The sequence below is a fragment of the Leptidea sinapis genome, chromosome 21 (genome assembly GCF_905404315.1).
Source record: "Leptidea sinapis chromosome 21, ilLepSina1.1, whole genome shotgun sequence".
In the NCBI taxonomy this organism is placed as follows: Eukaryota; Metazoa; Arthropoda; class Insecta; order Lepidoptera; family Pieridae; genus Leptidea; species Leptidea sinapis.
The window spans coordinates 6,154,844-6,170,481 of NC_066285.1; the positions used below are offsets into that span (position 1 = coordinate 6,154,844).

Consider the following 15,638-nt stretch of genomic DNA (forward strand, 5'->3'; position numbering starts at 1 on the left):
AAAAAAAAAATTGAAAAACAAACAGTATTACATGACATAAATAGGTTAAAAAAGCATACATTTATTTACCATTGACAGTTTTCGCATGTATTACAAATAATGAGCAAAAATACAAAAAAAAACGAAAAGTGATACAATAAAAGTATATACATATAAAGACAAAATGAGTGCAAATTTTAGAATCAAATATCAGCAGTCAAGAGAACACGCACTTATCCAACGCCTCGTTAATCTATCTCTTAACGGCCCTAAATCTGGTAAAATCATATTTAAGCTAAACAGTTCAGATAGTCGATGTAAATGGCAAACGGTCTTCGGGTAAACCTGTGGGAATATGTGTTCCACAGGGTTTTATTCTCGGTCCTTTCTTGTTTCTTATATATATTAACGATCTACCGTTTGTGGTAGATGATAGCCATGATATTGTATTGTTTCCTGATGATACTTCACTTATTTTTAAAGTGAAGCGACGTGCAGATACTGATGACGAGGTAAACAATGCACTCTCAAAGATAGTGCGTTGGTTTGAGACGAATAATCTGCACTAAAACAAAAAAAAAAGTGTTTACGGTTCATTACACCAAACACAACGGAGGTACAAACCAACGTACTTATAAATGACCAGAGATTGGAACTTGTGGACACTACGGTCTTCTTGGGTATCACGTTGGATAAAAGCTTCAGTGGGATCCACTTATTGCCCATCTAGCAGATAGACTCAGCTCTGCGGCATATGCCGTTAAAAAGATTAGAGAATACACGAATGTTGCGACAGCTAGATTAGTGTACTTCAGTTATTTTCACAGCATCATGACGTACGGTATTTTACTATGGGGTCATGCTGCTGACATTGATATAGTGTTTGCTCTGCAAAAGAGAGCTGTTCGTGCTATATATCAGGTTGGTTATAGACAGTCTCTCAAAGAAAAATTTAAAGAAATAAATATTATTACTGTTCATTGTCAGTACATTTATGAAAATACAAAAAAATACAAAAATACAAAATCATTTATTTCGCACTTTTCATATACAAATTAACATTTTATACTGACCCCCACACTAGGCATTGCCTGTCTCGTGGGGGAAATAGTAGAATTAACAGAAAATAAAGATATACAAGCGGCTAGTGACAACAAGCTGATTACTAAAATTTAACTAATCATATAAAGAAATAAACTAAAAGTAATAACTATACAAGTATTAATTGTGTGTATATGTAGGTGAAAATGTGTGTATTGTGTATATGTATATGTATGTATTTTTTTGGATTGTACCTTAAGAAGATTTTCAGTTTCCATATAGGATAGTTGTATTAAATATTTTGATAGAAGCTCTTTAGCCTTGAAGATGGAGTGTTCTTTAAATTTACATAGCTGGACCAGTTTATTATAAATCCGGGGTTACAAAAAGGTTGGAAAGCGACATGCAAATGCAGTTTTGACATTAGTAACAGGCAATTTGTAAACTCGGTTTTTAAGCAATGTGTTGTATTCTTTTGAGTTCAGAGCTGTTTTGTGGACATGCATCGCCACTCTTATCAGGTACAGCTTTCGAACACTGAGTACCTGAGCGTCGCTGTACAAATCATTCGTTGGGTATCTAATCGGTTTCCTCAAAGCGACTTTTAACACAGCTCTTTGCGCTCTTTCCAATTTTATGAGGTTGGTAGAATTTGTACCTCCCCAGGCTAGAATGCAGTAATTTATGATTGATTGTCCGAGGGCTAAATAGATGCTTTTTAATAATGAAAGCTCAGCGGACTCTCGAAGCAATTTAATGGTGTATACCAATTTTCGTAAACGAGTTGAGACAGCAGCAACGTGATCTCTGAAACTTAATGTTTCGTCTACGACTATTCCAAGATATCTCATTGCGTTAACTCTTTTAATGTGGTCACAAGTGCACTTTTGAGCTGGACGTCTTGTACAGTTTGTACTGTGAATTTTAAGATTTTGCTGTTGGCTTGGTGATGAAGCAGAAGTCTTATAAAAGCATTGAAATCTAGTTTCAGAAGAATTTAAAGTTAGAATATTTTGTTTCAGCCAGTATGATACCAGTGACATACCTTGCTCGACATATTCGTAAACGGTATCCCAAGAGAGTCCGTGAAAAACAATAGCTGTGTCATCAGCGTAACACAGGATCTCAGCATTTTGTAATGGCATAAACATTATGTCATTAATATATAATAAAAACAGAGTAGGACCTAAAATGCTGCCCTGTGGTACCCCGAAGGATATTGGTCTCAGGTCACTAAGTTTATCACCAACTTTAACACATTGGCTTCTATCCGTCAAATAGCTGGTAAACCAATCCAGTATAATTCCTCGGAACCCGTATGCTTCGAGTTTTCGCAGTAGGATGGGAATTGAAACTGTATCAAAGGCTTTCGATAAATCTAGGAAAACTCCTACACAGGCCCTTCCTTCGTCTAAATGGGCGGCAACAACTTTTGTGAGAAGAGTCACTGCATCTTCTGTTGACTTGCCCCTTCTAAATCCAAACTGCCGATTCGCTATAAGGGAGTTAGATTCAAGGTAAGCGACTACTCTTTTGTTCACAATGCGCTCCAATAGTTTTGAGACAGACCCTAATAGTGATATCGGCCTGTAATTACTGGGTTCCATCTTTGATTGACCTTTATGGATCGGTACAACTGCCGCAACTTTCCATGCCTTAGGGAATGTACCACTTTCGATGCTTTGATTAAAAATCGCCGCTAGCGGTTCAGCAATTGCAGGGCCAATTGACTTTAGGACTTTATTATTCAGGTAATCAAGACCTGGGGAGCTATAAGGGTCTAATTTCTGAATGAGACCGAGAACTTCATGTTTATCTGTAGGCGCTATAAATATTGAGCTTAGTGCTGATGAGTTAATTTTGACCTTGGCTGCAAGCGATTCTTCGGTTTCATTTTCTTGACCAAGTATTGTATTTGCAAGGTTTTGACCAGCTGAAGTAAAATACTCATTACAAATGTTTAAGGCCTCTGTCTCATTGTTTCTTATGTATTTTAAAACTTGCGCCGGAGGAGCTGTGCAATTGCGATGTGTAATTTTATTGATTGTTTGCCAGAGCTTTCTTGGATCTTTTTTGTGAGCAACTAGTTCCTTTTTTTCGTGTTCAGCTTTAATATTTCTTGAGAGTTTAATGTAGAAGTTACGATATCTTGAATAGATTAGTTTTTTAGTTTCATCATGAGGAAATTTTTTTGATATTTGGTGGAGTTTATCTCTTTGTTTGGAGCACCTAATGAGGCCAGGAGTCATCCAGGGGTGGATGCAAAATTTTGAACGACTTACCTTAATAGTTTTGGTGTTTTTAGCTATCGCAGCTGATACAGCAGTCGTGAAAATAGACACCGCATCGTCAAGAGAGTTTGCTTGTATAACTGAAGACCAGTCAAGCAGTTCAAGCTCTTTATTAAGATCATCGTAGTTTACTTTCAGTTTTGATCTCACCTGAGTTGTGATTTTCTGCTGTTTTGTTTTGATACCAACCATGATTAGAGCATGATCAGTAAGATCGGTGGTACACACAATCGATTCGGCTTGAAGGTTACATGGGACGAATATGTGATCGATGCAGGTTTTACTGTGTGTAGGTTTGTTGATAGACGACAGTAGCCCGTGTGAAGCAAGTACTTCCAAGTAACTTGATGTTTGCTCAGTAGTTATTTCTTCTATAATGTTAATATTCACGTCACCTGACAGTATGAGACAAGAGTGTCGGTTAACTGACTTGAGCAGCTGGTCCAAGGACTGAATAAAGTTGTCAGTGTTAGGGAACGACGGAGAACGGTAAATACCTAGAACTGTGAAAACTTTGCATACACTTATCTTCAAACAGTTTGCTTCGGCTATATCAGGTTCGGAAACTTCCGCAGACCATTTGTTATTTACGTAAGCGATGACCCCACCTGATTTGTTGATGTACTTTTTTGTGCTGTGTGCTATATAACCATTTATTTGCTTAATTGTGGTGTAATCATTAATCCAACATTCGCTGAGAATAATAACGTCAAACGGTATATCGATTCTAGCTAAAGTCAATAAGAAATTATCAAAGTTCCGCTGCATGCTTCTGATATTTACTTGAAGAATTTTAAGTGTATATTTTGTTATAATGGGATAACATACTTCCGGGCTAGAAATAATGTGGCATTTAATGTCAAAAGAATTATCAATTTCAGTCATAAGATCTAAAGCAGCCATAGAAAATGGATAATTATAAAATAAATTTGTTTTCTAAGTAATAAATACCACGATGTAAAAGCGCCCATACAAGGAAGAGGACGTGCACGTACATTGGGGTTTGTTTTAAAGGTAAGTGTTTGTTTAAGATTTTTTCTTTCAAATATTGTAGTATGTGTGACTGTTTGGGTGTGTGTTGAGTTAAGTTGAGTGAGAGTGTTAAAATTCAAAAGAAATATTTTGAACGAAGTTAAATACAAAATTTCTAAAGATAAAAAAACAAAATACATATATGTTTTACTAAAGTTATTCGTTACGTTTGTCTGAGAAGTTCTGGAGATCCTCAAGAGAACGAACGATTTAATATATGTTCACAAAAATCGTCACCTTTTTGCTCTTAATAGTGATTTTCATTATTAGATTACTTATTTATTATTATTACATTAGAAATAAGGGATTGCTTGTAACTAATTCTAATAGGCTTCATAAGATACATAATAGCTTTAAGGGTAAATGTATACACTTCTACAATAAAGTACCAGCCACTGTTCAGTCATTATCTGTAAATAAATTTAAATGTTTTATAAAAAAAATGGCTCTGTCGTAAATCCTATTACTCCACAGCTGAATATCTAATTGATCGGACAGCTTGGGACTAGATTGTGATTATTTTATAGCGATAGAAATGACTGTACAATATTGTATAATTTTATTGAAAAGTGCGCAAAAACAAAATGCTGGGAGAGTTTCTTGCGCCGCTTGTTCTCTCTCAGAGCGCCATTTATTTCCCAAGCGGTAGTAGTATCTAGTATATTAGAAATGACATCAAAAAGAATTCTAAAGGAATCAATTTTGAGAAAATAAATGCCTTTTATGCATTTTATGCATTTTATGCATTTTAACGCGTTTAGTGACGTATTGAATAGATCGAAATCAGGCAAGTCAACTAATAACTTATTTATTGCTTGTGGACACCTTATAAAATATGAATGTTGCCTGTAGTTAGCATTGCAGTGAGGAATGTATATTGTACATTTTATCCTGGTGTAGTTATTGGGCGCTTTGATACTAATTTGTGCTGTTAATTTAGAAGAATCTATCTTAGAGTGAAGTAACTTAGCGTAAAAAACTGTATCAGCTATTTGACTTCTTACTTGTCATGGTAGCATGTGATGCCTTTTACATGTTAATATATAATCTGTATCATATTTATTATGTAATATCAATATATATTGGAATTATCTTAAAAAACTTGTTTGAATTTTTTTCAAGTCTTAATGTGAACTTCATATTAAGGGGTTCCAAACCTGAGAACAATATTCATGGGTGCTTCGAACATATGAACAGAAGTATTTTAATGAGTTTTGCGCTAGAAAATTGACAACAGATCCGTTTGATGAAACCAGAAGATTTCTTTATCAATGTGTATTTCATATCTAAGTTTACTGTCATGTGCAGGGGTATGCATTCCATATATGCCAATAGGCATAGGCAGTAAGTTTTTCGTCACGCGATATACTAAACACCTATAGTAGGCAGTTCCGATAATGCCTACTCAAAGCTAGTAGAATACGTTCAATTTCTATAACAAAATTTATTTGTCAAGGTTATACGACCACAGCAAAAATTATACAATGACTATGTTTATCGTTCTTAAATGATTGTGGGATATAAAATATGACATTTCCGGAAATAAAAATATATTGTTCAGTAAGTCAACAATGACAGCGTAATTTTTTTAGTTGTTGTGTTTTCGTGTACCTACTTTATATCACGGGCGTGAATTATTAAGCTAATTACATTAGTTATTTGTTGTGTTGATTTGTTTATATTTAGTGTTTGTATTGGAAAAAAAAAAGAAGTTGCTGTGTGTTTTGTGTTTCAAATAGGAAACTAATAAGGAATCAAAATAAAATGGAGAAATTCCAGTGTCGCGATTGTGGCGAAAATACGATTTGTTTACAGAAATTAGGTACGTATCCTTTTGCACAATTTTCGTTCGTAGATAAAATAAAAATTGTTTCTCTTAATAGACCAATACCAAAAATTAGTTAAAATCAACAAAAAGGTAAAACTATGAGATATTTCAATACCAAGTATTACGAAAAATATTAATTGCTGTTTATTTTCTACAACGAAGACTGTGTGCAACGATACTGGTTACGGTAACTTGAATAATTTGACAAATCTAAAAACACGATCAATCTGACAGAACGGCAGAAAAATGTTGGTAAGTGAACTCATATCTATCCTTATAACAGGAACTAAATTTTAGGCTAGTTAGGCCTCCAGTGCCTACCGCACTGGAAAACCAATGCACGCCCCTGGTCATTGTGTAATACCAAGGTCTCTAATTTTAATAACAGAATGAAGAACAACGCCCTTTATTTTATATTTGTAATCTATTATATTATACTTACGTGAAAGAGTAATGGAATGACATTTTAACACGTTAAGGTCTAGTTTATTCAGAAGACAATATGCCTCAAATTTTTCTAGATTCGCTTGAAGAAGCTGAAAATCTGAATCTCTGGTGAAATTTAAGAATATTTTCATATCATCAGCATACAGCAAGAAATTGGGAGATTCAAAGTAAACGCCTACATCATTAATAAATATATTAAATAATAGAGGGCCTAGTAATGAGCCTTGTGGCACTCCAGAACATACAGTATTCCAAGAAGAGGCATAGCCTTTTACAACAACTTGTTGAGACCTATTTTTAATGTAAGAGGTGAACCATATGAATAGATTTCCATGTATTCCAGCAAATAGAAGTTTCCGTAACAGTATACAGTGATCAAATCGGTTAAATGCGTCCATACCTGCAGTTTTGTAATCAATAAATGATAGCAGATTAGTGGTGGTCGACCATGTTGTTCAGGTATGGACGTAGATTTTAGAGAACTGTAAACCTAAGTGTAAATAATACATTCAAAGATTTTGGCAAATATACAAAGCTTGGAGATAGGTCTAAAATTTTTAATATCGATTTTATTTCCATTTTTGTATACTGGAGTTACGAAAGTTTTCAAATTTTAGGTAATATACCTTCATTTATTGATCTAATAAAGAGTATTTTCAACGGTTTAATGGGCTATTGGAACAAGAGGATATAAGTAATGGGTCGATATGATCTGGTCCCGATCCTTTTGCAAGATTGTCTGACTTGAGGTGTTTCATAACTATAGAATCATCAATATGTACTGTGCTGAGAGTGCTGCTATAAACAGAAGAACAATGATTAAATGTATTTGAACTTCGATGAGGCTGTGACGTGGGAATGAGGAAATTAGTCTGAAAGTATTGAGAAAAGAGATTACATATTTTGTCACCTGTATCAGCTACACGACCTTCTAATGTTAATGTGGATGGCAAGGAATTGGGCCTTTTTTATTTGATTTTACGTAGGATCAAAATAGTATATAGGATATAGGATTGGAAGCAATAGAAATTTATATCGTTTTAATGTAGTTCCTATGACATTCATCCTCCAATTCTTTAGCTCTTTTCCGTAGGATAGAAAAGGAAAGACAATCATCGGAGTTGCCATATGTGTAATATTTAAATTTTCCTTTAAGTATTTTTTTCAGAGGTGGTGTAGTGAGGTAGTCCGTGATTAGTGCGAATTACGGACTAACAAAAATAACGACTCCGTGGCACCTTACATAACAGTGTAGCACCAAAACAAGCCGATTAACGAGTAAATACATAGCCCCACGCACACACTTACAGGCCGATAGGCGGCCATTATGAAAATTGTCATCGTCTGTGACAGATCAGTTTGCGTCTCAAAAAAATATTTTAAAAATGCCGTCGTGCGTTGTGAAAAAGTGTAAAAACGATACTATATAAATTATTTAAGGGAGAAAAAAATTGTGTAACTTGTATCCCCCGTAACCGCACACACACTAGCATAACGGTGCTTCACTTGCTAATATCAGGGCGAGGAGTCCTTCTTTTTTTACTTGTCCGTGGCACTAATATATTTCTTCTTCTTCACTTGATTGAGGGATTACTTTAAAGCTTAGTTTAAAATCAAAGTAATGTGGCAACAAATCGAGCTCGAAGCTCCATCGCTCTCCCTCCATTATTTTAAGTATGTTGTGTCCATCCCAGTATTAAAATATTTCATTTTAAAATATTCACCAAAATCGATTCTTACATACCAGCATTGAATCCTTATTTCAGGCAAAACTTTTCAGAATTACCAGAAAAATACTGAAAAGATTTGAAAATTTAAAAAAAATTGTTTAACTTGTGTTTTATATCCAAACAAAAAATATGTAAGAAAAGTGTAAGCCCAAGTAAAAAAATGATTTTCAATAATTGATTGCACTCATTTTAATGGCAATTATCAAATAGCAAGTGCAATAAACATTAGTTACTTACGGTTTCCACATACTTGGCAATCATAGCTCCGAGTGTAAGGTAATCATCGAAATAGAACAACTCTGTGAACTGGTGGGTGAGACTCATTATTGGTTCCCATTTTGTTGTGTCTATTCTGCTCAACCGTTGTATATAGAAGTCTTCCGAGGAGCTTAATAATGACTTGCAGTCCGGAACTTTCTTGGTTGATGGCGTCATGGTAAGTATTTCTGGGGGTAATCTGAAAAAACAACATAAAAAAATCATCTTCTTTCATTACACATTTAAATAAAACACTTTAAAGATTAAAACGCATGTAATTGTAACTGTGTGTGTTTTTAACATGTAACTTTTACATTAGTGTTTGCCTTTTTTCAGTATTCCTGAAATAATGCTCTGAAAAGGTCATGGAACGTCAAGTTAACTAAAATAATAATAAAAATGTATGTAAAAAAGTAACAATTACACGCGTTTCAATCCTTTAAAACTTGAATAATTTAAATAAATAAGAAATTGATTACGATAATTTCGTATCCCTACAATTTACAATGTAGGCAAAGTATTTACCTAATATTCAGAATTTAGAAATTGATGAAATCTCTCAGATTTTGATTGAAACGCTGGAAACTAATAGTTATTTATGCAACTGTTGTGTAATAAGAGGTATGAAAACACGAATGTGGGTTTATAATATTAACACATGAGTGTTTGAAAAACTAATTAACAGTAGCATACAAGACTTTATCTACATTCATATATGAATCCTCTATAAAATATTCTGAGGCAGTTTGCTTACTGCTAAGTGTTATCATTAAAAAAGCCAGTCCTAGTATCCATATCATCCAAAGGAGTGTTGTGAAAACGGATGATATAATGTTGTACTGAATTTCATTACAACACTCGTTTTGATGATGTAATGGTTATTAGGACATTGGGTGTTTTGATTGGCAATAAGCTGTAACTGTTTTAGAATCTTTATAGAGGATTTAAAGCATGGCTGTAGATGCTGCTTTACGTCACATTCAGATGTAAACAATGTAAAAGTCAATTCTCACCTCACATTAGAATCAGTTAGTAATTGTTTAAAGCTAACAATGTGCAACCAATATCCAAATTGTACTGAGTGATGTTCACACTCCTCCTCGGTCATTGACGCGTCTAACGGATTCATACCTGAAATACAAGTGTTCCAAATTTATCACACATTATATATATTTAGTATTTTGGGTGGGCCTACCATTATTTAGGAGGAGGTGCTACTCTTATCTTGGAGGTCCGAGTGTTTGTCTATTTCTGTCCCTATGAAATAATGTAAATTATTGGTAACAGAAGGCCAACCATCAACTTTTAATTAGCGATTCAATTCCGATGCGGTAGCTAAACTGAATCGCTAAGATTAGTACCATTGCCTTTAACTGAATGGCGTTAGAATCGCTTATGGAAGAATGAACGAAAGAAATTTGTCTGTGGTCCGCGTTGTAAGAAAGAGATGACGCTGTACAGTCATTGCATAAGTCCGTCTCTTTTACTCGAACCATATGCGTTGCGTTTCGAAACCTTAAATGATATGATTTTAGCGGTTTTTGCGTAAATATTACTACTTTAAATACAATTTAAAGTTAAGCATTAAGCCCTTATAAGTACTTATTAAATAATAGCAATATGTATATATAGTTCTTTGAATTACAAATTAAAGGTGTTCTTTGGTATTTTCGTAAAAATAAACTGATTAAATAGAGTTATGAACGCACCTCCATTCATGTTTGATTTGACAGGAGCACGGAGTATATAGTTCTTTCAAACAGGCTATAGCCAGGAGCCTTACAGCCTCGTCTTTAGTATTTTCATTTTCGGTATTGATGTTCAGTATATTTTTTTACAGAAATGTCCACTAAAATATTCTCTTTTCATCAATCCTCTTAATAATCTCTCTCTCAATATTCTCAATCACTCTTTTCTGTATGTTTTCAATATTTTTTATCAGTTGTTAACAAAACGATTCACTTTCCTCTATGAAAGTAGCAACTTTTTTTGGAATCGCTCAATTTGACACTTATCGAGTTTAGGTTGAAATATTACCTCATGGTACGATTCAATGAACGAACTAAAACAGTTTGCGATTCAATTTCCGACTTGATTTGACGTCAACCTAAATTGGATAGCTCTAATGACGTCGTGGTATGAAATAGCAAAACAGTTAATTTTAGGTCGTCAATTGAATCGCAATAAGAGTTCATGGTAGGCACACAGGACAGCTAATCTTCACAGTTCGTCCGAGACAAGTCCGGCCACGCAGGGGCGTGCTTTGCGTTTCTAGCAAGATAGACACTGTAGATACAAGTACCTACTTTAATAATATAAGGGTTGAAGTTGTGATTTACTCTAGCCATGTCAATTTTGTGGTTTTAAAAGTAAGTAAGCTAAATCTGTGATGTTCAATAGAAAATTTGTTATAGAATAATGAAAATAAATTATCTTACATTGGTGGTATATATTAGTTTAGGATTTTATTAAGGTAGGCATTGCCTAAATGTCTATATGGAATGCTGCACGCCCTTGCTGCCACAGTTCTTATTTCTGAGAAGTGCCGAAGTAATTACAATTACTTGCCACGTTCTATCTTCTAGCGCTTCGCCATCACTTAGGTATCGTATTATTTCTGTTTAGGACTTATTCAAATAAAAAAAATGACTTAATTTGAAAAAAAATATCCGAAATTACTCACTTCTACATCCGTGCGGGCCGCACCCCTTCAAAACAGTATCTATTGCTTTCATCATATGGTCGTAATTCGTATGGTGGGCTAGAGTGTCGTGCCGGCTTGCGGGTGTGTTCTGTATTATTATCTCGAAAAATTTATCGTTTATATAGTTTTTTCCCTTGTACTGTTCATATTCATTTTGTTCCAGCAGTGACATAAGTGTACTGGTGTCTTCTGTAACATACACATAATGTTTTAGCATAAGAAAATTATGGTGAATATCAATAAATATTTCATGACTTGTGTAAAACTTTATAAGCGTGCAGATTATGTGCCTAGAAAAACACTAGTTTTATTGTTTCAATAAAATCAAGTACGCAGTTACAAAATAATTTTAGTTTTCGCATTACATGCTAAGCGATGCCTGCGTTATTACGTCATAACATCGCACGGCGCCGTTCAGATACCAACAGAAAATTTTGACAACTATACGTCATATACAGAATATTTTGTACCTATTGCTTATATCTAGCTATTCGTTTTCTTTTTATCATGTACTAGGTGATACCTGCGACTTCGTCCGCGTAAACACATGACTAAACACGTAGTACTTATAAAAATCTTTATCTTTCATTTCATTTCATCTTTATTTCTTACAATTTTATTAACTTTATATTAAATGAAGATATCGCCATATTTTATCAATTTGTATAAAAATAATATAATAGATAGTTAACAACTGTAAGTAATCTACCAACTATTATTAGCTAAACATAAGTTTCTTTTTTACCTCCTGAGAGAAGGAAAGATATAAAAATTCTAATTAGTTATTCATTTTAAACTATTCTTTCAATTTGATTTCTGAACGACGGGGGGTACATCAAAGGAATAATGAAAATGTTGTTTTTATTTAATTCCGAGCATTTTCATATTTATTCACCTTTTAAACCTTCTCTGGGCTTCCACAAATAATTCAAGACCAAAATTATTAGCCAAATCGGTCCAGCCGTTCTCGAGTTTTAGCGAAACTAACGAACAGCAATTCATTTTTATATATATAGATTTATTGAAATTATGCTATAATAACATAATTCTGTCCAATCATACCACATAAATTAAATATTCACTGTAAAAAAATTATTGTTTATTTTTTACAATGTCAAACTAGACCAACGCACACGTAATCTTCACAAAAATCTTTATTAAATGGATTCAAATTCAAATATTTTTATTCAAAATAGGATGTAAAATCACTTATTGAACGTCAAAAAGTACCACCCATTCAAAAGAGACTGCCTCAGACCTGAGAATAATGGGCGCAAGAAACTCAGCGGGCTTTTTTTAATATAAAATATGGATTACAATGTGATATCGTACAATAAACATTTATAATTAAAGAGCCTGAGGATGTTCGATTTATTCCCAGTCCGTGGTGTCATTAAGAAAATCGTTTATGCTATAATAACCTTTCCCACACAAACGATTTTTAACAATTCTTTTAAATTTTGTAACACATTTGTTTTGTACATTTTCTGGGATCATATTGTAGAAGCATATACATCGCCCAACAAAAGAGTTACTAACTCGACCCAACAGTACAAGGTACAGAGTACAAGGCATAACAAGTTTATGTTTGTTCCTCGTGTTAACATTATGAATGTCACAGTTTCTAGAAAATTCCTCAATGTGCTTATGAACATACAGAACATTATCAAAAATGTATTGGGAAGCAACAGTGAAAATGTTTATTTCTTTAAATTTTTCTCTTAATGATTCTTTAGGACTTAGGTTATAAATCGCGCGAATAGTTTTTTTTTTATGAAAATAAGGGACAAGACGAGCAGGACGTTCAGCTGATGGTAATTGATACGCCCTGCCCATTACAATGCAGTGCCGCTCAGGATTCTTGAAACCCCCAAAAATTCTGAGCGGCACTACAACTGCGCTCGTCACCGTGAGACAAGATGTTAAGTCTCATTTGCCCAGTAATTTCACTAGCTACGGCGCCCTTCAGACCGAAACACAGTAATACTTACACATTACTGCTTCACGGCAGAAATAGGCGCCGTTGTGGTACCCATAATCTAGCCGGCATCCTGTGCAAAGGAGCCTCCCACTGGTAAAGCTATTATTAGGGTCATCATACTGTGGCTCTACTTGTGTTTCTATGACCACTGACCTTTCTTCTTGCTAAAGCAGCGAATGCTGGTCATGTGACAGTTGGCTCCACCCTTCTCACACACCATGTTGATACCGGGCTGTACTTGAGTACATACATCACCTTCACTGAAATCTAAAAAAAAAATATATGGTCAAGCAACATGTAATTTAACTACTCCCCAAAAGATCACCATGACGATCGATCCTGTGGGGGGGGGGGGCTACGAACACTTCATCTTCCGGTACGTGGTCACTATGCGAGGATTTTACAGCCCCAACGGCCATCTGCCAGTCGAACTATGTGCCCTGCCCACTGCCACTTCAGTTTCGCAATCATCTGCGCTGAGTGACTTTGGTTCTCCTACGGATCTCCTCATTTCTGATTAGACATCGCAGGGAAACTCCGAGCCCTCTCCATTGCCATCTGAGCGAAAATAAGCTTCTTCACAAAACTCATAGCGACCACATCTGCGTTCACAATGTAATTAATCTATACTAATATTATAAAGCTGCAGTGTTTGTTTGTTTGAACGCGCTAATCTCTGGTACTACTGGTCCGATTTGAGTGATTCTTTCAGTATTGGGTAGTCCATTTATCGAGGAAGGCTATATGCTATGTTTTTTTTTTTCAAAGTTAGGGATCCGTAATAAAATTGCTATTTTGTAACACAAGGTGTAAAATCGAAAACCTATTTTTGCGTGCGCTGCAAAAACTATTGCAAATGAAAAACATGATGTACAGGCTATATAAAACTATCGCGTGAATTATACTTTATATGGCAAAACAACGTTTGCCGGGTCAGCTAGTATAATAATTTACATATAATTTACTAAGATCCAATTACAAGCGCACGCAAGGGTATGAAAAACACCAGCAGAAATCCTTAAATCATTTATTACATGCCGCAGCGGTATAATATGTCTCACAAGGTACCAATATCACAAACACTTATTATGAATAACACACTAGTACTTGTATTGATTGTTATATTTGCACCCATTGACGTACCCAGTGTCTGAAGCAAAACTCTGCCTACGCGTCTATTAGGCAGATTTTTATTCAGTTGTGCTTCGACCGCGCTTTGAATACAACGCCACGCAATGACAAAGTGTTAATAGAAAAAGTGTCCAAATAACAGCATATCAAATATGACTCTTACATGCGCGCAATGTATTTAGAAAGGGGTATAAAGTTTTCCCATTACAAATAAATAATTAAATAGATGTAGAACATATCTCACCGACTTCCTGTATTTTATACACTTGTTCGAACACGCATGCCCAGGTGTTGAGCAGGTTCCGTACCAGGCCGGACATGAACCCTGGCTCCACGCGGATCACCTGCTCGAGGTGGAACATCTGGGTCAGTCTGTGCTGCTTGATGTTGTTTAGCTGCGCCATGAGGAAGTTCGTTGCCGGCTGACAAATAAGAAACAATAATAGTGTTTTTATAAGAATATACGTTTATTTACAATTGGTGTACTAATATACATTACACGTTGTAAAAACTACCACTACGAGAATGAATATTAAAGAATTACTGTCAGATCTGGATTTGTGGGCTGACCAGTTGGCCAAAATACCAGCAAGCACTTGGGTTACGGTAACTATTTTGAGGCTGTCTGGCCGAGGATGAAACGGTCACTCATGAAATCCTCGAATATGCGGGGTGCCTATCCAACGAGTAAAAACCTTACTCCGCAAACACCCCAGGAGTGTTTTTAACTACTGGAAGGAGCTGGGCTGGTTGAAATGACTGGATAACACTGCACGCAAAATGGACCGACCCAACTAAGTGGTCTGCTTTAACTTTAACTCCTTTACCATAATCATCCAAATAGTTTGAGTTTTCTTCAGTGTTAATTCCGCCAATATTTGTCTTTTCAACAATTCGACACGTGTTTCGCCTCTACACGAGGCATCCTCAGGACATGATGACTCACCAAAATCTGGCACGAGACGAGTGCACATACGTGTCAAATTGTTTAAAAGACAAATACTGGCGGAATTAACAGTAAAGAAAACTCAAAAAAATTGCATAATTATGGATTTCCGCAAAGTAACGCCTACTTCAATAAATTCCCTTTCCCATACCTTAATACTAATACCATACTCTATTGAGACGCGTAGGTAGTACTTTGTACAATCTGCGCGCCTCGGGGTCCCACTGGCCAAAGTTCTAGAGATAACGCCTCGTCTTATATAATCCGTAT

The 15,638-nt window shown here is 35.1% G+C and overlaps 1 protein-coding gene across 2 annotated transcripts in view; it reads right to left on the bottom strand.

The window, feature by feature from the left end:
* Positions 1 to 15,638, bottom strand: part of LOC126970697 (tetratricopeptide repeat protein 17) — a 47,928-nt gene that overhangs the window by 12,855 nt on the left and 19,435 nt on the right. For both annotated transcript variants that reach the window (XM_050816787.1, XM_050816788.1), the window contains 5 exons: positions 14,667 to 14,844; positions 13,445 to 13,558; positions 11,290 to 11,499; positions 9,620 to 9,737; positions 8,586 to 8,805 (listed from right to left, as the gene is read on the bottom strand). In XM_050816787.1, coding sequence (XP_050672744.1) covers positions 8,586 to 8,805; positions 9,620 to 9,737; positions 11,290 to 11,499; positions 13,445 to 13,558; positions 14,667 to 14,844 — 840 coding nt within the window. The remainder of the gene's footprint in view (positions 1 to 8,585; positions 8,806 to 9,619; positions 9,738 to 11,289; positions 11,500 to 13,444; positions 13,559 to 14,666; positions 14,845 to 15,638) is intronic.